This window comes from Salvelinus alpinus, chromosome 1 (genome assembly GCF_045679555.1).
Source record: "Salvelinus alpinus chromosome 1, SLU_Salpinus.1, whole genome shotgun sequence".
Taxonomy (NCBI): domain Eukaryota; kingdom Metazoa; phylum Chordata; class Actinopteri; order Salmoniformes; family Salmonidae; genus Salvelinus; species Salvelinus alpinus.
The window spans coordinates 33,469,796-33,495,621 of NC_092086.1; the positions used below are offsets into that span (position 1 = coordinate 33,469,796).

Genomic DNA, 25,826 nt, shown 5'->3' on the forward strand with positions numbered 1-25,826 from the left:
GCGCTGCCGTACGTGTGCCTGCTTATCGGCATGCTGTTCTTCATCTATGCCATCATCGGGATGCAGGTGAGTAGAGACACCAGAAGAAAAACAAGTCGAAATGAATGGTCATTTTTACAGATCAACATGAACTTTATAAAAAGCATCCAGGGAATGTGACACTTGCCTGCCATAGGGACGTGTGTGAGGTTGTGCATTCTCCCATATTACCTAGCATGTTGACAGTTTGTTATTTTGTCAGCTGTTTGGGAACATAGGGATGGAGGAGGAGGAGGGGAGCGCCATCAATGAACACAACAACTTCAGGACTTTCTTCCAAGCTCTCATGCTGCTCTTCAGGTGTGTGTGTGTTTACATTTGTGTGTGCCTGTGTGTACAGTACATGCATACGTGTGTCTCCAACGTGTGTGTATTTGTATAGGAGTGCCACGGGCGAGGCGTGGCATGACATCATGCTGTCGTGTCTTGGAGGGAAGCTCTGTGATCCTCTGGCAGGGAACACTGAACCAGAGTGTGGCAGCCAGTTTGCCTACCTCTACTTTGTGTCCTTCATCTTCTTCTGCTCCTTCCTGGTGAGAAGCACTAGCTGTCTGTCTTTCTCTATTCCCCTTTCAGTCATATTTTTCCCCTTAGTGTCGGTTATAGGATTGCAAAATTCCCTAAATCCTAGTTGGAGGATTCCCGGAATCAGGAGGGAAAAAGCAGGAAATCCAGAATAGTCCAACCACACTGCAAAACCGGATAAGTTCTGGCTACTCAAACATTTTGAGGAAACCGATTAACTAAAAAAGTGAAGTTAAGAAACTTAAATAGCTGAAGTTAGCAGTACTTCCTTCATATGTGTAATACAAATGCATTGTTTTGTAAGGTATTCTTAAATTTAACGCTCCCACTAATCCATGCCTCCAATAATTTCCCAGTGTGCCTTGCCTTTTCGATTGAATTGTAGAGTTACCACCCATGACCCTATTTGTTAATGACAGAGACATGGTTGTTGAATTCGTTAGTTTTCAAGCCTTTGGTCTTCCCCAAGAGAGTTCCTAGGCGAATATGATAATTATTATTGAACCATTACATGTCTCATAAGGCCTTATACAGTGGCCTGAAACTCTTCGTTTACAGGCCACATCAGTCATGCAAGTAGGTTTGCAAAATTCCACAAACTTTCCCCAAAAAGTTTCCAGTAATCCTGGGAAATTTACCAGAATTGTGCAACTCTAACTGTAAATCCCATTATGCTGGCTTGCAAAGTGATGTGTAATTCCTGTTGGGATTTAGCCAGCGTTAGGCTATCCAACAGTTGAAATGTGTATTCACCCTCATCCTGCATTCATAATGACTGCCAGGGTTAAGAACAGTGGGAGGAAACTACATAAGCCATTTAAACTTAAATTAAATGTAAACTGGAACAACCATTTCAGTAACAAGTGCAAAAATGAAGTGATTGGATTAGAAACAATTATATTTATATTTTTGTAGCATAACATTTAATCAGTCAATCAGTCAATGTACATGCAAAAACACAGATATTAAAAACAATTCCAAAAAATCTAACTGCAGTAGAGCATGCTGGGGAAAATGTTCATTTGTTATCATATTTTTAAAACATTTAGTTGGTGTGACTTCTCATTTACTTTTGAGTCAGTACCACATAAACATGTTAAGTAATAATGACTTTTTATTGACTTAGAGTACAACTTATTAGAAGTATTTGAGTTAAAAATGCATTGAGGTTTACAGTGCAGGATTTCTGGAACACCAGGGAATTTATTTTGCAACCCTAGTCTGTTATAAGTGCACACTTGCTTGGCTGACATAATACTGTGTAATAATGTGGCTGTTTGTGTTTTTAGATGCTGAATCTGTTCGTGGCTGTCATCATGGACAACTTTGAGTACCTGACCAGAGACTCCTCCATCCTCGGCCCACATCATCTAGACGAGTATGTCAGGATATGGGCTGAATATGACCAAGCAGCTTGGTGAGTGACACACATGAACACATCACATAGAAACACACACACACACACACACACACACACACACACACACACACACACACACACACACACACACACACACACACACACACACACACACACACACACACACACACACACACACACACACACACACACACACACACACACACACACACACACACATATACTGTATATATATACAGATATACACACACATCTTACACATGTGACGCATCACATCAGCACCTCATGATAAACACTCATATACTGAACACTTATAATCTGGGTGATTTAAAAACACACAAACACACATACACACACGATGCCAATGGTTTCTTGTTGTTTTAATGTGTTTACTTTTTCAGAGGTAGACATCACCTCTCATGTCTGTGTATCTCTGAGCGTTAACTCCTCCTGTACTGTGTACAGTAGTGTTGTATAACTTACTGGTGTAAACACTGTTAACGTGTCCTCAGGCTAGGCTCTAGTTCAACCCTGGCACTAGATCTCATTAGCCTGTGGTAAAACTGATCTAAGTCCAGTCTTTGGGAACAGCAGATGAAAAGAGTGGGAGTCTGGGAGCTGTACAGTAACCATGAAGTAAATGACTCCATAGTTATAAAGTACAAGAGTCATAAAGGATATAAAGGCCAAGTCTCCTGTAGTTGAACTGATCCCAAATCAGTCTAAAGAACCCACACAAGACAGCAGCTGTAGGTGGGATCATGGATCTGAAGAGTAACCTTCTCAGTGATCCAGTTATCCCTCCCTCCCTGTGCCCTCACCCTCTCTGTGTGTGGTTCAGACCCCCACCCCACCTCCACCCCCTCTGGAATCTGCATACTGCCAAAACTTACTGTGGCAACAAACCTCCCCTTTACAGTATTGTATATTCAACCCCCGTGGAACCTGAAACGCGCTAAGTTTCCTAGTATCTGTATTCCAGTGCCTGTTATCCTTCTGCTGTCCTGTAGTCTGCAATGTAGAGGGAGAGAAGAAGGGAAGAGCAGGAGGGAGAGAGAGTGGATTGAGGGTAGGAGGTAGAGACACAGTGGTGGGGGAAGGTAAATTGAGAGAGAGAATGAGAACGACTGAGATGGGTAGGAATATCAAAGTAATCAGAATTAAAAGGTTTTGGTAACATGGCGAATTGAGATAAAGACAGGCATGGAAGAAAACAAGGAGGATTTTCTGGAGAGAAGCAAGGGAGGCAGGGAGGGAAGGAGGGAGGGGGGAACAGACAATCTATGGGGAGATGGGCCTCTGTATGACAAGTGGCTATTACACATTAGGCCATTTAGCATTCACATGCATTTCTAGTTAATGAGCTATTCCTTAATTATACTCCACACACAACCAATTACTGGCACACACCACTGCTGGCAGAGAGGGGGAAGGGAATGAACGAGGGGAATGAGAGAGAGATGGGGATGGGTTCTATTAGGAAGAGGAATTGAGAGAGAGATGGGGATGGGTTCTATTAGGAAGAGGAATTGAGAGAGAGATGGGGATGGGTTCTATTAGGAAGAGGAATTGAGAGAGATGGGGATGGGTTCTATTAGGAAGAGGAATTGAGAGAGAGATGGGGATGGGTTCTATTAGGAAGAGGAATTGAGAGAGAGATGGGGATGGGTTCTATTAGGAAGAGGAATTGAGAGAGAGATGGGGATGGGTTCTATTAGGAAGAGGAATTGAGAGAGAGATGGGGATGGGTTCTATTAGGAAGAGGAATTGAGAGAGAGATAGGGATGGGTTCTATTATGAAGAGGAATTGAGAGAGAGATGGGGATGGGTTCTATTAGGAAGAGGAATTGAGAGAGAGATGGGGATGGGTTCTATTAGGAAGAGGAATTGAGAGAGAGATGGGGATGGGTTCTATTAGGAAGAGGAATTGAGAGAGAGATGGGGATGGGTTCTATTAGGAAGAGGAATTGAGAGAGAGATGGGGATGGGTTCTATTATGAAGAGGAATTGAGAGAGAGATGGGGATGGGTTCTATTAGGAAGAGGAATTGAGAGAGAGATGGGGATGGGTTCTATTAGGAAGAGGAATTGAGAGAGAGATGGGGATGGGTTCTATTAGGAAGAGGAATTGAGAGAGAGATGGGGATGGGTTCTATTAGGAAGAGGAATTGAGAGAGACGGGGATGGGTTGTATTAGGAAAACAGGAACGATAATAGACAGGAAGTGGTTAAACAGAGAAGGGATAGGCTGAGAGAATGGTAGGAACAGGGAAAGACTGCAGTGTCATTGCAGAAGAGAAGCACTACAGCTCAAACGGGTGACGTGCAACAACAATGTGTGTGTGTGGTGTGTGTAGTATGTGTGTGTACACCGTACAGTAATTTTGCTGTTATGATATCTTGTTTCTTGTCAATCTTGTGCTCTTCTTTCTTCCCATTGTTCTCTCTTGTCGTATCTGTCCTCTACGTTTGTTCTGACTCCTCCTGTTCTTTTTGCAGCGGCCGCATTCATTATAAGGATATGTACAGTTTATTGCGAGTTATCGACCCGCCTCTTGGCTTAGGAAAGAAATGCCCCCATAGAGTGGCCTGCAAGGTTTGACTTCCACTAAAAATCCTCAACCACACCTGCTACAGCATCCAAGAATGGAATGAGTGTCGCTTATCTGATCTGATTGGATTTCATTTTTGTTATACTTTCTCTCTTCTTCTTTATTTTGACCATTTCTACTTGCATTCTGATCTGAAAGGAGAATGTGTAGGACAATGCAGACACCCAGACGAGCATGACGTTGTGCACCACTGAAATGAAAAATAAATAAAAAACTTTTAAGAGTTTGATTATGAAGAAAAAAAAGAATTATGATTGTTCTCCTTTGGTCATTTTTCTTTCTGTTGTTTTGCTTGCTGTTGAGCCACGGCTAGGCGCGGTGCTAGTCACACTGTGGGATCTGTAGCATTGCATTGTTCTTGGGGGGAAGGACAGAAACTGCATTGACACCCCACCCCCATCATGGTATAGCCCAGTCCCAGCAGTGGAGCTCAGTGCTTGCCTCTGAAGTCCTCTGCTCTTCTATGCAATCCCCTCCCACTTGCATAGAACTATGTTTTACTTCCACTAAAAGTCTCCAACTCTACTCAACTCCGCTCCTCCTCCTCCCTATACCCCCGTCTTATCTTCTACAAGATATACACCCCTGCCCGCTCAGACCAGTTCTACCCCCCCTCACCCCGCCCACTCAGACCAGTTCTAGACAACCTCACTGCGTCTCTCTCTCGCTCTCAAACCAGCCAAATAACTTTGTTTTTTTTCTTTTTTCTCCTCTACTCTTTGCTTTGGTCTCTCTTTCGCTCTCATTCTCTATCTCTTTCTATCTGTGTCCCTCTCTCTTCTCTCTCTTCCCTCACTCTCTCTTTCTCCCTCGCTCTCTCTTGCTCTCTCTCCCTCCCTCTTCTCCTTCTCTCTCTACCCTTCTCCAACCCCTGCTCTCTTCTCTTATTCTCTCTGCTCTCTCTCTGGTTGGCTGTGGTTGGCTGTGGCTGTTCTGGCTGTGGCTGTGGGGGGCGGTGGCTGTGCTGCGCTGACATGCAGTGGCAGGATCAGTTGCAGGGATATGTATGACATGCTCAGGCAAATGAGCCCTCCGCTAGGCCTGGGGAACAGGTGCCCGGCACGGGTGGCCTACAAGGTCAGGACCCCCTAGAACCAGGGGGCTTAGTGCCTCCTCCTCCGCGTTATGTGTATCCGTAGTGTTGCTGTATTCTTCTTCTTCTCTATACATTTTGTTTCTGATATTTTGCTTTATCTCCATTTTCTTCTTCTCTTTTGTTATTTGATGGAGGGGAGCGCTGATGTCGTTGTGGGGAATGGGGAGGAGGGATGGAGGGTAGGGGTTTGGGGGTTTAGGGGTGAGGGGCGGGGGGGTTAGGGTCAAGGGACAAAGGTCAGACAGGTTTATCCACAGGAAGGGGTGAATGGAGGGAACTTCTCAGCTCTTTTGCACCGTGTATACTGACGGAAACACACACACACACACCTCTAAACAAACATATTATCAAACACATACACCCACACCTTGTTTTTGCCAGTCAAAGCTTTACAAGAATCCGAATAGAGTGCATAGTGGAATAGAATACACCAATCAGCTGTGGTAACTATAGGAGCTTTGGCTAAAGTAAACTTCAGGGGGTCTCAAACTTCCATGTTGACTCTATACAGGTGTGTACATTAGAGTGACCTCTTTAATGTATACTAGTGGAAAAATATTAAAGAAATCTATTTATACAAAAATATATATAAATGTTTGGCCAAGCTGGCAAAATAGTGTATGCACACAGCTACACACACATAAACAGACAAAAACACATACATACACACACACCAGTATGCGTGTGCAGCCGGGCTTGGAAGGTCCGTAAGACTTCTGTCCTCTGAGTCTCTCCGTCCTGTGGATGGTGCTACTGCAAACACACACACACGCGCACACGCACAGGCACACACACACACACACACACACACACACACACACACACACACACACACACACACACACACACACACACACACACACACACACACACACACACACACACACACACACACACACACACACACACACACACACACACACACACACACACACACATAGAGGAGCAGGTCTCTGTCTTTAGTTGTACAGTAGTCCAACATATACAAATCAGGATGTATTTTCTGGGTAGAGGACAGAGCGCTGAAAGGTCCCCTTAGGTGGATTATAGTTTGTTGTCCATCTAGTTGGTTGTGTAGTTTGCTAACCAGTTAACTGTTATCATTGCCACAGAATAACGTCTAGCCTCTTTTTTGTAGTAGAATCTCTTCGGCCCTGCAGTAAAATCTGCAAGTGAATCTTTTCCACCAGTCCCCGTTCTTCTGTCAATGCAGTTCTACTCTGTTTCCAGTCCCCCTCCTCTTCACATGCTGTCTCCTCCCCTCCTCCTAACCCGCCACTCGCATGCCTGCCCCTTCACCCCCACCACCACACGGGCACTACCATTACCTCTCTCACACACTGTCATACACAGTCACACACACACCGACACACACTCATGTCTGTTAAATACCCTTATATACCTGTGAAATCCTTCAGATATTCTAACACACACTCATATACCAAACTAATTTGGTTGTCACCAACCCTGGTCCTGGAGAATTAACAGTTCTCTGATTCAACTAATCAAGGTCTTGCTGATTAGCTGACCAACAGAATCAGGGACAGAAACCTGTCCTGCACACCCTCTCTCTCAGACCAGGGATGGTAGTGACCACTGCTCTAATATAACCTCATACCCCCTATTATATCCTTACAACACATTATGACACTCTTATGATACCCTTACGACACATTATGACACCATTATGACACACACGTGTCCCTTCGTAGGCAGATCGCTGTGAGCCTCAGGGGCAGCAAGCAGAACAGTCTGTAGGCACAGAAGATCTCTCTACCGCCAGAACTTACTGTCCCTCAAACCTTCCTTATCCTCCCAGCTGCTCCCCCTACCTGCATCTCTGCTAATCTTTACCTCTACCTCGATCTCTAGCATCCCTCTCTCCGCGTCTCTCTCTCTCTTTCTATTCTTCACTTTGCCATTTCTCACTTTTCTATTTCTCCTTATATTTCTCCCTGCCTCTCTCTCTCCATCTCTCTCTCTCCATCTCTTTCTCTACATATCTGCATCTCTCTGCCTTTCTGTCCTCTGTTCATTCATTCCTATCAGCTCAGCTCATCTCTCCTCTCCCTGCCTCACCTCTCTGCTTTATCCTCTCTTTTCTCTCCCTTCTTCTCCTCCCTCCGTTTTGTCCCTCAGTCCTAACAGCCTCCCTCCTGAAGTGTCCCCTGTAATATAACCCCTCCTTCAGACTTTGACCTCTAACCTTCCATCCCCCACCACCTCCATCTACTGTGTCTGGGGGTAACCATAGCAACAGTCCAGTCTTTGAAAATACCTCTCTCCCCTTTCCCTGTGTAAACTGTCATCTGTAGGTGATGACCTTAGTTTGACATTAAAAACCCACAGACCCCCATTCTTGCCCTTCACCTGTCCCCTATTCCCCAACCACCATCACTACCTACCAGCCCAATGAGAGAGGTCAAAACCCTCACACTTGACCTTCACCTCTGACCCACAGAAAAATGTACCCTGTATGTGTAGTGTTAAATTCTCACCCCCACTCTTCTCTGTTCTGTAGAGACAGACAGACAGTAGTCTTCAGGCAGGATGCTGTGTTACAGACTCGACCAGCTTGTGTGGTGGTAGATCTTTCTTTTATTCTATCACTTTCAACCTCTTTTTCTTATCACTCGCTGTTTATCTCTCTGACGTCTTTTTTCTCTCTCATCCTCAAACCTCTTCTCATCCTCCAACTTCTCCCTTCTTTTGCTTTTGAAAACGGTCTCTAAAACGCAACTCACAACCAACCCCCCCTCTCTCTTTTCAATTATTTTCTGATAACGAGATGTATTTTTCCCCACCCACGAACACTTATTGTATAGCCCTCCTCAGGCCTAAGGCAGCCTAACCTAGAACCTCAGCCCATCTTACCTTTTAAAAAATGGCTGCCGCGGTGGCCATCTTGATTTTCTTAGATTACCTTGATAGGCTGAATTCTGTTCTCACACTCACCTATTAACCCTGTCAGGCCCTGCACCCATTATTTACTGAGAGATCAGAGGATTTGAATAGAGCTTTACAGCTCTATTGTCTCTGTATGACAACAACAGCCCTTCATCTAATATCTCCTATAGATGTAGCACATGTAGTTTCAATGATGTCATATCCTCCTGCCAGTAACCACTACTAAACCCAAACAGATAAACATTATTCTTTATTAAACCACACAGAGGATGCTTTCTGTGTACGGCTGTGCCGCTGCTTGTCCTGTGAAGCATTATGTGTGCACCCGCATGTTGCATGGGGGGGACAGGGGAGGATGGGGTATGTGTCACAGGGTTTTGGGGTAGGGGAGCAGAGCAGAGTGGTTGGCATGGTCTTGCTGCATGTCTGGGATGTCGCCGTGACAACGGTTACTGCGAGCCTGTCTCTCACACACTAACGTCACGTTGTCTGTGTGTGTTGTCTGTGCATGTGTGTGTGTGTTGTCTCGTGTCCATTTCTCTTATATTGACAAGACCAGAAGGTGGATAAAGGATAAATGAAAACGATGACGTTCCCCTCCCCCTGTCCCTCAGTTTTGGTTTATCGCTTTATGGCCTGGTCTCTGTTGAACTCTGTGAATCTCCAATCCACTACGGGGAGCTCTGTTAGTGGCAGCCAGCTGTCTGCTCTTACTGATCTAGAATCAGATTAATATCCCATAATCCTGAACTAAACCATTCAAGGGGAAAACACACAAAGCTGACATTGGATCAGAGTCTAACTTCATCCTACACCCTCTATCAGAGAAGGCATAAATAATGCTGTGACACTACTGAACCTGTGAGGTCCTCCTAAGTAACACAACAAGGACTGTTATTCATATCTGTGTACAGACATGAACAAGGTAACACCCACAAGAGGAACCAACCAACTCATAGTAATCAGTAGTGGAAGTGTAATGTTAACCTTTTTAACCCTTTGGCTCTCACAGGCTGTAAAGAAATAATGGTATCATTTGCCACCGCCATGAAAGGATCAAATGACTGAAATATCAATGTTTACATCTTTTTGGTACTGACAGTACCTAATAACAACTCAGCTGCCATAACTGGTATAGCAGTGCCAATGACACATTGTATAGTTGACAGACAGACGTACAGATAGACAGACAGACTCATAGAAACTGCTACAAAAAATGACAGAGCTCCCTTTCCTACCCTTCCCCCTCACCCCCCCCTCTCCCAACCCCCTTTCCCTGTCTCCTCACCTGGAGGTTCAGAACACACCTATACCTCCACTTCCTGGGGGGAACACCCTTTTTACTCACCCACCTTCCCCCGATTGGCTCTTTCCAACAGAGGCTGCTGCGGATGGACCTCCCGGTCGCCGACGACAACTCAGTCCACTTCAACTCCACCCTGATGGCCCTGATCCGCACGGCGCTGGACATCAAGATCGCCAAGGGTACGGAAGGTTTGGAACCCCTCTTTCCTGCTTGCCTTTTTCACCATCTCTTCTCCCTGTTTCTTGTCTTCCCTAGAACAGAGCGGGGCAGTCTGCTACTGTAAGGTGGTTGTGTATCGTGTGTACCCTGCTGTCCCTGAGACCTACATCGGTCCCTCTGCTTCTCCCACGGTGTCCTAAGTACAGCTCTTTTTCTATAGAGTTTGTATGGTTCTTATTAACCAATATAATTGAATGTGTACTACCAGCCATACTGTCAGTGTAATAGGGTTTCAAATAGGCGACAGTTCTTTTTGTGTAGACTTTGTAGAGTTCTTGTGAAATAACAATCATAGTTTCAATGTAATTGAGTCTCACTTTATTTGGTTGGCCCAATTAAAGTGAAGATGGCCAGACATACTATTTAATCCCCATGTCTCTGTGTTACATGGCTCATCCACACTAGACATTTAAACTGGGAGTCAAAGCTCACCTCTATTAACAAACACATTCTCTTGTGTCTGTGTGCTTGTGTGTGTTTTCATGTCTGTGCGTCAATTCTTACACCTCTATGGCTCTGCTGTGTATTTGTATCGATGTGAATGTGTGTGTTTATGTGTGTGTGTTGCTATTATATGTGTGTGTATACACTGGTGCGTGTGTGTGTGTGTGCCTGCTTGGTGTGTGTGTGTCATTGTGTGTGTGTAGGAGGTGTGGACAAACACCAGATGGATGCAGAGCTGAGGAAAGAGATGATGGCGATTTGGCCCAATCTCTCCCAGAAGACCCTGGACCTCTTAGTCACGCCACATAAGTGTAAGTTGCAGTGTGTTTGGACCGCGACGCGATGCCAGTGTCTGTCTACTTCTTCATGCCACCCGAGGACAGCTTCTCTCAACCAGTCTCCTTCACTGCTGCACCCTCTGATACAGCAGGCACAGCTCCCTACACACACACACACACACACACACACACACACACACACACACACACACACACACACACACACACACACACACACACACACACACACACACACACACACACACACACACACACACACACACACACACACACTCACACAATCACACACACACAATCACACACACACACACACACACTTTTTATGTACATATAGACACATACCAACACACACACCCATGATTCCCACCAGTCATATCCTCGAAGACGGCACACCTCATTTTAGACCTCCAGCCTCCATACACCTCCACCAGCCCTAGCCCCATTTCCCTACAGCAGGCCATGTACCCCATACACCTCCACCAGCCCTAGCCCCATTTCCCTACAGCAGGCCATGTACCCCATACACCTCCACCAGCCCTAGCCCCATTTCCCTACAGCAGGCCATGTACCCCATACACCTCCACCAGCCCTAGCCCCATTTCCCTACAGCAGGCCATGTACCCCATACACCTCCACCAGCCCTAGTCCCATTTCCCTACAGCAGGCCATGTACCCCATACACCTCCACCAGCCCTAGTCCCATTTCCCTACAGCAGGCCATGTACCCCATACACCTCCACCAGCCCTAGTCCCATTTCCCTACAGCAGGCCATGTACCCCATACACCTCCACCAGCCCTAGTCCCATTTCCCTACAGCAGGCCATGTACCCCATACACCTCCACCAGCCCTAGCCCCATTTCCCTACAGCAGGCCATGTACCCCATACACCTCCACCAGCCCTAGTCCCATTTCCCTACAGCAGGCCATGTACCCCATACACCTCCACCAGCCCTAGCCCCATTTCCCTACAGCAGGCCATGTACCCCATACACCTCCACCAGCCCTAGTCCCATTTCCCTACAGCAGGCCATGTACCCCATACACCTCCACCAGCCCTAGTCCCATTTCCCTACAGCAGGCCATGTACCCCATACACCTCCACCAGCCCTAGTCCCATTTCCCTACAGCAGGCCATGTACCCCATACACCTCCACCAGCCCTAGCCCCATTTCCCTACAGCAGGCCATGTACCCCATACACCTCCACCAGCCCTAGCCCCATTTCCCTACAGCAGGCCATGTACCCCATACACCTCCACCAGCCCTAGCCCCATTTCCCTACAGCAGGCCATGTACCCCATACACCTCCACCAGCCCTAGCCCCATTTCCCTACAGCAGGCCATGTACCCCATACACCTCCACCAGCCCTAGCCCCATTTCCCTACAGCAGGCCATGTACCCCATACACCTCCACCAGCCCTAGCCCCATTTCCCTACAGCAGGCCATGTACCCCATACACCTCCACCAGCCCTAGCCCCATTTCCCTACAGCAGGCCATGTACCCCATACACCTCCACCAGCCCTAGCCCCATTTCCCTACAGCAGGCCATGTACCCCATACACCTCCACCAGCCCTAGCCCCATTTCCCTACAGCAGGCCATGTACCCCATACACCTCCACCAGCCCTAGCCCCATTTCCCTACAGCAGGCCATGTACCCCATACACCTCCACCAGCCCTAGCCCCATTTCCCTACAGCAGGCCATGTACCCCATCCACCACCCCCAGCCCCAGTCCCCACACACCCATATAGACCTCTTTTCTTGCACCCATACCACACCTCCACCCAACCTAACAACTGTACACAGCAGGCCTCATCCTAAAGTCCCAATGCAATACTTCCAACAGCCCATTCCACTGATTCTAGGCCTGTTCTGTAGGCCCAACATCACACCTCCACCGGATCCAATACCAGCAGGCTGTCTGCCCAGCTCTGTGCCTGAGATCAGGGGGTGCCTCTCTATAGACCAACTCTCTATAGTAGTCTTTTCACTCCAGGGGTTTAGTTCATACAGTACTACAGTAGGTCAGAACACTCCAGGGGTTTAGTTCATACAGTACTACTGTAGGTCAGAACACTCCAGGGGTTTAGTTCATACAGTACTACAGTAGGTCAGAACACTCCAGGGGTTTAGTTCATACAGTACTACAGTAGGTCAGAACACTCCAGGGGTTTAGTTTATACAGTACTACTGTAGGTCAGAACACTCCGGGGTTTAGTTTATACATTACTACTGTAGGTCAGAACACTCCGGGGTTTAGTTAATACAGTACTACTGTAGGTCAGAACACTCCAGGGGTTTAGTTAATACAGTACTACAGTAGGTCAGAACACTCCAGGGGTTTAGTTCATACAGTACTACTGTAGGTCAGAACACTCCAGGGGTTTAGTTAATACAGTACTAATGTAGGTCAGAACACTCCGGGGTTTAGTTTATACAGTACTACTGTAGGTCAGAACACTCCAGGGGTTTAGTTAATACAGTGCTACTGTAGGTCAGAACACTCCGGGGTTTAGTTCATACAGTACTACTGTAGGTCAGAACACTCCAGGGGTTTAGTTAATACAGTACTACTGTAGGTCAGAACACTCCAGGGGTTTAGTTCATACAGTACTACTGTAGGTCAGAACACTCCAGGGGTTTAGTTAATACAGTGCTACTGTAGGTCAGAACACTCCAGTGGTTTAGTTCATACAGTACTACTGTAGGTCAGAACACTACAGGGGTTTAGTTCATACAGTACTACTGTAGGTCAGAACACTCCAGGGGTTTAGTTCATACAGTGCTACAGTAGGTCAGAACACTCCAGGGGTTTAGTTAATACAGTGCTACAGTAGGTCAGAACACTCCAGGGGTTTAGTTCATACAGTGCTACTGTAGGTCAGAACACTCCAGGGGCTTAGTTAATACAGTGCTACTGTAGGTCAGAACATTTACATTTTTTAAGTCATTTTAGCAGACGCTCTTATCCAGAGCGACTTACAAATTGGAAAGTTCATACATATTCATCCTGGTCCCCCCGTGGGGAATGAACCCACAACCCTGGCGTTGCAAGCGCCATGCTCTACCAACTGAGCCACACGGGACCACACGGGAACACTCCAGTGGTTTAGTTCATACAGTACTACTGTAGGTCAGAACACTCCAGGGGTTTAGTTCATACAGTACTACTGTAGGTCAGAACACTCCAGGGGTTTAGTTCATACAGTGCTACTGTAGGTCAGAACACTCCAGGGGTTTAGTTCATACAGTACTACTGTAGGTCAGAACACTCCAGGGGTTTAGTTCATACAGTACTACTGTAGGTCAGAACACTCCAGGGGTTTAGTTCATACAGTACTACTGTAGGTCAGAACACTCCAGGGGTTTAGTTAATACAGTGCTACTGTAGGTCAGAACACTCCAGGGGTTTAGTTAATACAGTGCTACTGTAGGTCAGAACACTCCAGTGGTTTAGTTCATACAGTACTACAGTAGGTCAGAACACTCCAGGGGTTTAGTTAATACAGTACTACTGTAGGTCAGAACACTCCAGGGGTTTAGTTCATACAGTACTACTGTAGGTCAGAACACTCCAGGGGTTTAGTTCATACAGTACTACTGTAGGTCAGAACACTACAGGGGTTTAGTTAATACAGTGCTACTGTAGGTCAGAACACTCCGGGGTTTAGTTCATACAGTACTACTGTAGGTCAGAACACTCCAGGGGTTTAGTTCATACAGTGCTACTGTAGGTCAGAACACTCCAGGGGTTTAGTTCATACAGTACTACTGTAGGTCAGAACACTCCGGGGTTTAGTTTATACAGTACTACAGTAGGTCAGAACACTCCAGGGGTTTAGTTCATACAGTACTACTGTAGGTCAGAACACTCCGGGGTTTAGTTTATACAGTGCTACTGTAGGTCAGAACACTCCAGGGGTTTAGTTCATACAGTACTACTGTAGGTCAGAACACTCCAGGGTTTAGTTCATACAGTACTACAGTAGGTCAGAACACTCCAGGGGTTTAGTTAATACAGTGCTACTGTAGGTCAGAACACTCCAGGGGTTTAGTTCATACAGTACTACAGTAGGTCAGAACACTCCAGGGTTTAGTTAATACAGTACTACTGTATGTCAGAATACTCCGGGGTTTAGTTCATACAGTACTACTGTAGGTCAGAACACTACAGGGGTTTAGTTCATACAGTACCACTGTAGGTCAGAACACTCCAGGGCTTTAGTTCATACAGTACTACTGTAGGTCAGAACACTCCAGGGGTTTAGTTCATACAGTACTACTGTAGGTCAGAACACTCCAGGGGTTTAGTTCATTCAGTACTACTGTAGGTCAGAACACTCCAGGGGTTTAGTTCATACAGTACTACTGTAGGTCAGAACACTACAGGGGTTTAGTTCATACAGTACTACTGTAGGTCAGAACACTACAGGGGTTTAGTTCATACAGTACTACTGTAGGTCAGAACACTCTGGGGTTTAGTTCATACAGTACTACTGTAGGTCAGAACACTCCAGGGGTTTAGTTCATACAGTACTACTGTAGGTCAGAACACTCCAGGGGTTTAGTTCATACAGTACTACTGTAGGTCAGAATACTCTGGGGTTTAGTTCATACAGTGCTACTGTAGGTCAGAACACTCCAGGGGTTTAGTTCATACAGTACTACAGTAGGTCAGAACACTCCAGGGGTTTAGTTCATACAGTACTACAGTAGGTCAGAACACTCCAGGGGTTTAGTTAATACAGTGCTACTGTAGGTCAGAACACTCCGGGGTTTAGTTCATACAGTACTACTGTAGGTCAGAACACTGGCTGCTATGCATGTCGGAGAAATACATACAGGACTAGAAGGAATGCACAAGTGCCAAAGCACTAGTTGCTATGTAGATATTAGCTGTATATTATATGAAAGTAAGCATGAATTACAGTATAGGTAAAGGCATCTGGGTCAGGTGCGTTATAGCTGCTCACCAGATTGCTAATTGTACCAAATTTGATCAGAATGCACAGGCTTCTGTGCCCTGCTAATAACGTTCAAACCAAATTGAAATAAAATGTGTGGCAATTTAGCATGCTGGTGAACGGTGTACAGAAATGGCCAATAGCATAATGCTTGTGAACACACTTTTTTGAACTGGACTTTAGGCCCTTTTATTGTGAAGATGTGCTCTGCTGTTGACACCTGGAAATGACTCTCTTTCAAAGACTGTTATCACACTTTCTTTCTCTTCTGAAGCTCTGTTTTGTTTATCTGTTTGGAGATAACAAAGTACAAGGTCCAAATTGAACTAAGTACAACATGTCCACCTTCTATTGAGAAGTAAAGGGGGAACCATCGGTCCTGCATCAGAATGCCAAAACAGCATCAAAGCAGCCCCAGTAGTTCTGTTGGTACTGTCCAGTCCTCTACCAGGTCCCCCATCTACACAATGAAGTGGTCTTGAGTCTTGTCTTCTGATTGAAGACCACCAGTCAGTAGAAATACAGAAAAGATGCAAAGAAAGAAAGACTATAGTTAAACAGAGAAAAAAAGACTACAGTTAAACAGAGAAAGAAAGACTACAGGTAAACAGAGAAAGAAAGACTACAGGTAAACAGAGAAAGAAAGACTACAGGTAAACAGAGAAAGAAAGACTACAGGTAAACAGAGAAAGAAAGACTACAGGTAAACAGAGAAAGAAAGACTACAGTTAAACAGAGAAAGAAAGACTACAGTTAAACAGAGAAAGAAAGACTACAGTTAAACAGAGAAAGAAAGACTACAGTTAAACAGAGAAAGAAAGACTACAGTTAAACAGAGAAAGAAAGACTACAGGTAAACAGAGAAAGAAAGACTACAGGTAAACAGAGAAAGAAAGACTACAGTTAAACAGAGAAAGAAAGACTACAGGTAAACAGAGAAAGAAAGACTACAGGTAAACAGAGAAAGAAAGACTACAGTTAAACAGAGAAAGAAAGACTACAGGTAAACAGAGAAAGAAAGACTACAGTTAAACAGAGAAAGAAAGACTACAGGTAAACAGAGAAAGAAAGACTACAGGTAAACAGAGAAAGAAAGACTACAGGTAAACAGAGAAAGAAAGACTACAGTTAAACAGAGAAAGAAAGACTACAGGTAACAGAGAAAGAAAGACTACAGGTAACAGAGAAAGAAAGACTACAGGTAAACAGAGAAAGAAAGACTACAGTTAAACAGAGAAAGAAAGACTACAGGTAAACAGAGAAAGAAAGACTACAGGTAAACAGAGAAAGAAAGACTACAGTTAAACAGAGAAAGAAAGACTACAGGTAAACAGAGAAAGAAAGACTACAGGTAAACAGAGAAAGAAAGACTACAGGTAAACAGAGAAAGAAAGAATACAGTTAAACAGAGAAAGAAAGACTACAGTTAAACAGAGAAAGAGAAAATGTGACACATGATCATTTTTTAGTCCGAGTCTGTTTGTGAAAAGACTATCAGCTCTGTGTTCGTGTATATGTGTGTATTTGTCTGTGTGAGTTTGTCTCTCTCTCTGCGTGCCTCGTCCCCTCTACTCCCATCCCTCTCGCTCAGGGTCCCATACGTAGTGGTCTAATCGTGCAGGGTAACTTGTCCCTCTCTCAGCAGCAACAGACCTGACGGTGGGGAAGATCTACGCTGCCATGATGATCATGGAGTACTACAGGCAGAGCAAGGCCAAGCGCTCTCAGGCGCGGCTAGAGGCGGAGCAGGTACAACTACTGTCCCTAGGAACCATCCCCAAACCTTCAGACAACGCAGACTGACTGAGGGCAGAGTCAGACTGACGAGAAATACTGCTGTGCTGTTAGTACAGGGGTCAAAGCGGAGCTGTGACAACCCATAACCACGCCCACCCACAGTCTTACTATAGCATTTACTTACTACGTTATTGTAAGGTCACTTGTTATCATTGACCTCACCTGGCTAAAGGTTAGAGGACCACTGCCATTGGGTTTACCCACTCTAGTCTTGCCTCTCTGTGTTCTTCCATCCACCCTTCCTTCCTATCTATCTCTGCAGTTAGTCGGTATAAAACTCTGTGAGGCCCTCTGGTGGACAAAGTATGTCATGTTATATTACATTCATGTTATATTACATTTGTACATGATATTATATTATTGCTAGAGCATCTATACAGAAAACCAGCAGATTATATTTCAAGCACAATTATATAATTCTGAATCACAATTATTTCTAAAGAAGAGGCACTTTTCTGCTATACAGAACCCTCTCGATCATCTTTGAATTGGTTTGGGCTGGGTGTCTTTGTCACAGCTCTGGATGGCGAAGACTGTACGGCGTTAATGTACATTCTCACCTAAGCCTGTTCCTCTTTATCCTCCCTTTCCTTGGCTGTGAATCCACTGCTAGTGATGATGATGATGATGATGATGATGATGATGCTAGTCTTCCCAAGCCTTTTAGCCACACCCTGGCCTTGGACTGTTGCCCTACACCCTGGACTGTAGCATTGCACTGTAGCCCCCTATTCCCTGTTGACAGAGAGAATGCATATACAACCAATACAATGGATCTTGTGTTTATGTAGTCACATGTGAAGCCCCTGACGATAAAACGTTAAAGTTGTAGCAGTATTTGTAACACAGTTACAGAAACATTTTAAGTGTAAGTAAAAGATGACGTTTTAAATTACGGAGATTGTTTTATTTTGTTTTATTTGTATTTCTCACGCACACACATACACGCTTTCCTATTTTACAGACAGAGTCCTACTCCTCCTCCTCCTCCTCCTCCTCCTCCTCCTCCTCCTCCTCCTCCTCCTCCTCCTCTCTCACTGCACTCTAAGCATGCCACTTTCCCTGCTCTGCTATGACCACCTGCTACCACTCTCTGTACACAACTCTCAGCCATATCAATTCCTCATGACTTCATTTCTGCCTTCTGGCATTCCTTCCTTGTAGGATAGCACAAGGAAGAGGTTGGTCTTGAAGGGATAGTCACCAAACTCAAAGTTTAAACAATGGTCTTAACTCTTTTTCTCTGGCACATGATGTGAAGGGCGTGGGAGAGGCAGGATATTGGAAGATCTAGGAGTTAGTTGAGAGAGTCTGGCTCTGTCTGAGCTTTAGAAACTGACCTCAAACCTGCCTTAGCCATGTGTATAGATTTGTATAGAGGAGGTGTAGAGAGGAGGTGTAGAGAGGGGCAGCTCAGTAAGAGGAGGTGTAGAGAGGGGTACAGGGGAGAGGGGAGAGGATGTGTAGGGGTAAAGGGTGGGAGAGCAGACATTGGCTGGAGAGCAGGATGGGCGACGATTGGATGAGGATGTTGCAGCTTTTTGAAGAGTTGGTTGAATGGGACCTACAGTATGAGTCAGGGGATAGTTTGATTGGACAAGTCACAGGAACTCCTCGGGAACATGATGGAGATATCTAAGAAGGATACCATCTAAACAACTGTAGAAACCACCCTCTATCACCTGTCAAAGTACAATGGAAGACTCATAAGACAAGCTCAGAAGACTCAAGAGTTGGTCACCCAATACTTAGAGTCAAGTCATGTCATATGCTTGGTCTTCATTCACAACCACAACCATACCACCCAGCTGGTCCTTGTGCTTTTACTCTAATGCTCCCAAGGCGTACTTACCCATGACCACAAACATTTACAGAGGACAAACACTCACACACTGGAGTTTCTTGGGCAACGAATGCTATCAAACTTTTCAGACTCTTCAGCATGCTCACAGCCCGATGGCGATAATTGATGATGTCACTGCAACATCCTCATCCAATCGTCGCCCATCCTGCTCTCCAGCCAATGTCTGCTCTCCCACCCTTTACTCCTACACATCCTCTCCCCTCTCCCCTGTACCCCTCTCTACACCTCCTCTTACTGAGCTGCCCCTCACTCTCCTCCCCCTTGCACCCCCACCTCCCTTCCACTCCTTCCCAACCCCCACCCCTGCTGCTACTTGCTTACAGAAGGACAGGAGCAGAGGAGTGGACTTCCCTCCCCTTTGCACCATCTCAGACAGTATTATTACCATAGTGTTAGATAAGGAGAGACATAGTGAAGGATAGCATCTATCCCAGTGATGAGAGTTTCTTCCCTGCATGATTCCAGGTAGAGCTTGCTGCCATAGATAAGCATGTGCTTTGTGATGATGTGAGACTAGGTGTGGGACCTGGAGAATGGGAATATCCTTGCTTCGAACGGTTCAGGTTCGGACAAGAACTGTTCCAAGTGTTTAGAAATTATGATTGGACAAATATTGTTTGGAAAAATATTTGTGTGCTATTTCCTTGTATGACCTGGGACCTTTGTGATCCATCCACTTTAAACGTTGACCCTCCATGGCTTGTGAAATCCTTAAACCAAAACAGCTACTTACCATTGATAATCCATTCCAGCTAGCAAGTATATACTGGCCCAGGAGTGGCCCACTGCCTGCATGGTTTACGGCCCACAGCTGGAAACCAAATGCGGCCCAACAACATTTTGCCCAGATATCTTACAGACATAAAAGTAGCAGTTTGTCAGTTTTAAGTGGATGTGTAATAACTGAATGACACTGTATGTGGTTATTTGAACACACTTACTCCCACCATGCATTCCACCTACACTAAGAAAAACAGGTGCTATCCAGAACCTAAAAGAGTCCCCATTGGAGAACCATTTGATGAACCCTTTTTGATTCCAGATATAACCCTTTTGGTTCCAGGTAGAACCCCTTTGGGTTCTATGTAGACCCCTTCTACAAAGGGTTCTGCCTGGAACCCAAAACAGTTCTTCCTGGAACCAAAAATGGTTTTCCTATGGGGACATCCAAAGAAGCCTTTGGAACCCTTTTTTCTAAGAGTGTACTGTATGTTCCCAACAGGTCTACTCCCAGTCCTCGTCTTCCTCTCTCTTTTTCATCCTTCCTTTATCCCTCCTTGTGTCCCCTTTCTCTCTCGATATTCGCTCACATGGACTTCTACCTCTATTCTTTCCTTTTCTCATCCTCCTCCTGTCTTCCTTTCTCTATCATCATGTTTATATTATTTACAGACTATTCTCCCTCCTCTCCTTATGTGTCAACGTCTGTTTTCAACAGAGACTTGGAATGTTCTCTTCCTGATGGATCTGTCCATTGGTTTTGCACTGATGTTCTGCCTTGTTCAACTCTTCCTTATTCCCTCCCTGGTCTTGCTGTTCTACTGCTCTAATGGATTGTTGGACTGGCTCAAACTGCACCCACCGACTCTCATTTCCTGGTTGCCGATAGTGATCATTTGGCTGCTTGAGGTCAAATGGGGATCAAAAGTCAAGGTTGAAATCCAATCAGGTCGAGAGGTAAACACTGTCCATCCTGTCGAATGGGTTGTGTATTGAATGGCACCCTTTTCATGTTATAGTGCACTTCTTTTGAATCAAAGCCTAGGTGAAAATCAGAAATAGTGTGTCATTTGAGATGTGTTCCTATGAGCAACATGCAAATTGTCTGTTCAAATAAAAAATACTGTAGACAAAGACCTTAATTAATGCCAGACAAATCCAGACATCTTTGTAGCATCCAACGGAACACTTCCAAATCCATAGCTAGGTACTGTATACTGTAGGTCATATACAGTGGCTATGGCTCTGGTTAATGCCCTTCATTCATGGTGACCTGGAAGTAGATGATTCATTGGCATGAGCCTTCCATTCTCACATTTACAGCAGGACTCCAACTCCCCTCCCAGAATGCTCTCTGGCTCAGTCAGCCCCTGCTGACTGAAACCCGTCCTCCCCCTGGATGCTGTGACCTGCTCTGAACTCACTTTCTTCTCCACCTTCCCCATTTCCTGTATGTCTACCTTAAAGCCGGCGGCCATGTTGTATCTCACACAGAATCGAACGACATTACTGTTTCAGCGCGTGGAGCCGCCCTCCCCCATCCAGGACGGGCCTCTCAGCCTCCCTCCTACCCAACCGGCAGACCCCGTCAACAGCCTGTGAGTAGACCCCTGTCCCCCCCCCTCCAACTCTCTCTCTGGGTCTCTCTCTCTGTCCTCTCCCTCTCTCTGTTTTCTCTCTCCCTCTTTCTCTGTAGCCAGAGGGAGGATGGGTAGTGGCTCCACAGGTGGAGTGTCATCCACGAGAAGGAGGAGCAGGACGACACGCTGGGCGGACACGCCTCACGTGTAGAGGACCTGTGTGTGTATGTGCGTGTGTAGTGTGTTCAGAAAGGCTGGTTTGTGGGGATGAGTGCATTCAGTTAGCCTCATACAAGCGCTGAATGCATGGGTCTGATGAAGGTGATGTATATGGGGCCTGGCTTGTGTGTATGCATGCGTGTGTCTGTGTTTGCCTATCTGTGTGTATATATGTCCCGGGTCTGACTGGGTGTGTGTGTGTGTGTGTGTGTTGTAGACCGGTGGAGGGAGGTGGTGTGTGTGTGTGTGTGTGCGAGGGGCCTGTCTGACTGTCTGTGTGTTGTAGACCGGTGGAGGGGGGGGTTCCAGAGAGCCAGTCGTGGGTGACAGTGCGGGCTCAGGAGATGTCCCAGAGAGTAGGCAGCTGGAGTCCTGAGGGACAGCACTCTGAGGATGGCCTGGACAGCAGGCATAACTCGCAGGTAACACATACACACAGGTGCGCAAACACACACACACACACACCAGCATCCAGAGGAATCCCTGGACAACAGACATAACTCATAAGTGTATATACACGCACATGCATACGCACAAATACAGATCAATACAGTACGTGCATGTAACATGTACAGTATGTCATTGCATACAAGAACACACTAATAAATGGCTCCCAGTAAACATGAAATAGTGATTTTCTTTCATGCTATTCATGTTTCATGTTGTCTGAACATATTTTAATTGGACTGGTTCATATAGAGCTAGTGTCCTGGTGCTCTTTCCTTACAGGATATTTAGGGTCATCATTGTTGAATCAACTCGTACACAGAGTCACCGCTGGCTCTGTTTTATTCCTGCCTATTGTCCAATTCCATATGGTCCCTACAGCTCCTCTCCCTATAGGCACTTAGACAGATCTGAAAGGTGTATAGGTGTAAGCAATACAGCACATTCATCTTCAGATCTACATGAAGGGCCCAGGAGTTAGAGTTAGTTATTGGGAAAATGTGAACATGATGGTTTCCCTATAACCTGCCCTGATTGGCTATGCCTGCTTAAACCCTCCCACCATTCACATCCCATACCCATCGACCCCCCTCAGCCCCCAGGCCCACAACCTCCAAGCCCTCATCCCCCAAGCCCTCAAACCCTCATCCACCAAGCCCTCAAACCCTCATCCCCCAAGCCCTCAAACCCTCATCCCCCAAGCCCTCAAACCCTCATCCCCCAAGCCCTCAAACCCTCATCCCCCAAGCCCTCAAACCCTCATCCCCCAAGCCCTCAAACCCTCATCCACCAAGCCCTCAAACCCTCATCCCCCAAGCCCTCAAACCCTCATCCCCCAAGCCCTCAAACCCTCATCCACCAAGCCCTCAAACCCTCATCCCCCAAGCCCTCAAACCCTCATCCACCAAGCCCTCAAACCCTCATCCCCCAAGCCCTCAAACCCTCATCCCCCAAGCCCTCAAACCCTCATCCACCAAGCCCTCAAACCCTCATCCACCAAGCCCTAAATAACATAATATTATCAAAATCCGTCTGTTTAAGATTGAGATATATTTTTGTATCGGCTGCGTCTCAATCCATCGGATACGCCCTTGTCGGCCTTCTGCATCTGTGGTGGAAAGTGGCAGAACAGCACTGTTTGTCAGACCAGGAGACATCCTGAAAATCGGTCTTCTCACGAAAACGTCTACAGCGTCCAAACGATGGTGTTCTCCGTTTTGCTTAACGACACCCACAAGTGTCACTGGACTCGTCTGAAAGTAACCCAGTACCGGTTTAAAAAAGGAATCGAAGTATGCTATATATATATACAAAAGTATGTGAACACCTCTTCAAATTAGTGGATTCGGCTATTTCAGCCAAACCGTTGCTGACAGGTGTATAAAATCAAGCACACAGCCATGCAATCTCCATAGACAAACATTGGAAGTAGAATGGCCCGTACTGAAGAGGTCAGTGACTTTCAATGTGGCACCATCATAGGAGGCCACCTTTCGAAGTCAGTTCGTCATATTTCTTCCCCGCTGGAGCTGCTCTGGTCAACTGTAAGTGCTGTTATTGTGAAGTGGCAATATATATACATATATATATATATATATATATATATATATATATACTGTATATAGTGCCAGTGAAAGGTTCGGTTTGGACACACCTACTCATTCAAGGGTTTTTCTTTATTTTTCATAGACATCAAAACTATGAAATAGCACACATGGAATCATGTAGTTACCAGAAAAGTGTTAAACCAATCAAAATACATTTTAGATTATTCAAAGTAGCCACCACATGCCTTGATGACAGCTTTGCACACTCTTGGCATTTGCTCAACCAGCTTCATGAGGTAGTCACCTGGAATGCTTTTCCAACAGTCTTGACGGAATTCACACATATGCTGAGCACTTGTTGGCTGCTTTTCTTTCACTCTGCGGTCGAACCCATCCCAAACCATCTCAATTGGGTCGAGGCCGGGTAATTGTGGAGGCCAGGTCATCTGATGAAACACTCCATCACTCTCATTATTGGTCAAATAGCCCTTACACAGCCTGGAGGTGTGTTTTGGGACATTTTCCTGTTGAAAAACAAATGATAGTCCCACTAAGCTCAAACCAGATGGGATAGCATATCGCTGCAGATTGCTGTGGTATCCATGCTGGTTAAGTGTGCCTTGAATTCTAAATAAATCACAGACAGTGTCACCAGCAAAGCAACCCCACAACATCACACCTCCTCCTTCATGGGAACCACACATGCAAAGATCATCTGTTCACCTACTCTGCATCTCACAAAGACCAAAAATCTCCAATTTGGACTCATCAAACCAAGACAGATTTCCACCGCTCTAATGTCCATTGCTCGTGTTTCTTGGCCCAAGCAAGTCTCTACTTCTTATTGGTGTCCTTTAGTTGTGGTTTCTTTGCAGTAATTCGACCCTGAAGGCCTGATTCATGCAGTCTCCTCTGAACAGTTGATGTTGAGATGTGTGTCTTACTTGAACTCTGTGAAGCATTTATTTGGGTTGAAATTTCTGAGGCTGGTAACTCTAATGAACTTATCCTCTGCAGCAGAGGCAACTCTGGGTCTTCCTCTCCTGTGGTGGTCCTCATAAGAGCCAGTTTCATCATAGCGCTTGATGATTTTTGTGACTGAACTTGAAGAAACTTTCAAAGTTCTTGACATTTTCTGAATTGACTGACCTTCATGTCTTAAAGTAATGATGGACTGTCATTTCTCTTTGCTTATTAGAGCTGTTCTTGCCATAATATGGACTTGGTCTTTTACCAAATAGGGCTATCTTCTTTATACCATCCCTACTTTGTCACAACACAACTGATTGGCTCAAATACATTAAGAAATGAAACAAATGTACTTTTAACAAGGCACACCTGTTAACCTTATATGAAATGCAGTCCAGGTGACTACCTCATGAAGCTGGTTGAGAGGATGCCAAAAGTGTGCAAAGCTGTCATCAAGGCAAAGGGTGGCTACTTTAAAGTATCTCAAATATACAATATATTTTGATTTATTTAACACTTTTTTGGGCTACTACATGATTCCATATGTGTTATTTCATAGTTTTGATGTCTTCACTATTATTCTACAACGTAGAACATAGTAAAAATAAAGAAAAAACTTGGAATGAGTAGGTGTGTCTGAACTTTGTACTGGTACTGTATATATGTGTTTATATATACCTAAATCAAATAGCTAAATGATCCATGGTATGACCATCTTAAAACAATTCCATGTGTTAGCGTAAATTTCAACTTAAATGGGGTAGGGATGTCCCAAGGATACCAGATAGCACGGACCAAGCCCTCAGCCCCCAAACCTTCAGCCCCCAAGCCCTCTATCCCCAAGCCCCCTGCGCCGAAGCCACCTGTACTGAATCCCCCTGTACTGA

The 25,826-nt window shown here is 45.5% G+C and overlaps 1 protein-coding gene across 13 annotated transcripts in view; it reads left to right on the forward strand.

Annotated features, from left to right (window-relative positions):
• cacna1aa (calcium channel, voltage-dependent, P/Q type, alpha 1A subunit, a) overlaps positions 1 to 25,826 on the forward strand; it is a 174,699-nt gene that overhangs the window by 132,209 nt on the left and 16,664 nt on the right. For 7 of the 13 annotated variants that reach the window (XM_071397563.1, XM_071397627.1, XM_071397618.1 and 4 more), the window contains 10 exons: positions 1 to 66; positions 242 to 339; positions 422 to 572; positions 1,854 to 1,981; positions 4,444 to 4,540; positions 9,939 to 10,053; positions 10,732 to 10,839; positions 17,439 to 17,545; positions 21,672 to 21,775; positions 22,263 to 22,398. In XM_071397563.1, coding sequence (XP_071253664.1) covers positions 1 to 66; positions 242 to 339; positions 422 to 572; positions 1,854 to 1,981; positions 4,444 to 4,540; positions 9,939 to 10,053; positions 10,732 to 10,839; positions 17,439 to 17,545; positions 21,672 to 21,775; positions 22,263 to 22,398 — 1,110 coding nt within the window. Of the gene's footprint in view, positions 67 to 241; positions 340 to 421; positions 573 to 1,853; positions 1,982 to 4,443; positions 4,541 to 5,536; positions 5,634 to 9,938; positions 10,054 to 10,731; positions 10,840 to 17,438; positions 17,546 to 21,671; positions 21,776 to 22,193; positions 22,399 to 25,826 lie in introns of those variants that run through there. The other 6 variants (XM_071397673.1, XM_071397663.1, XM_071397572.1 and 3 more) reach the window with 6 other exon arrangements.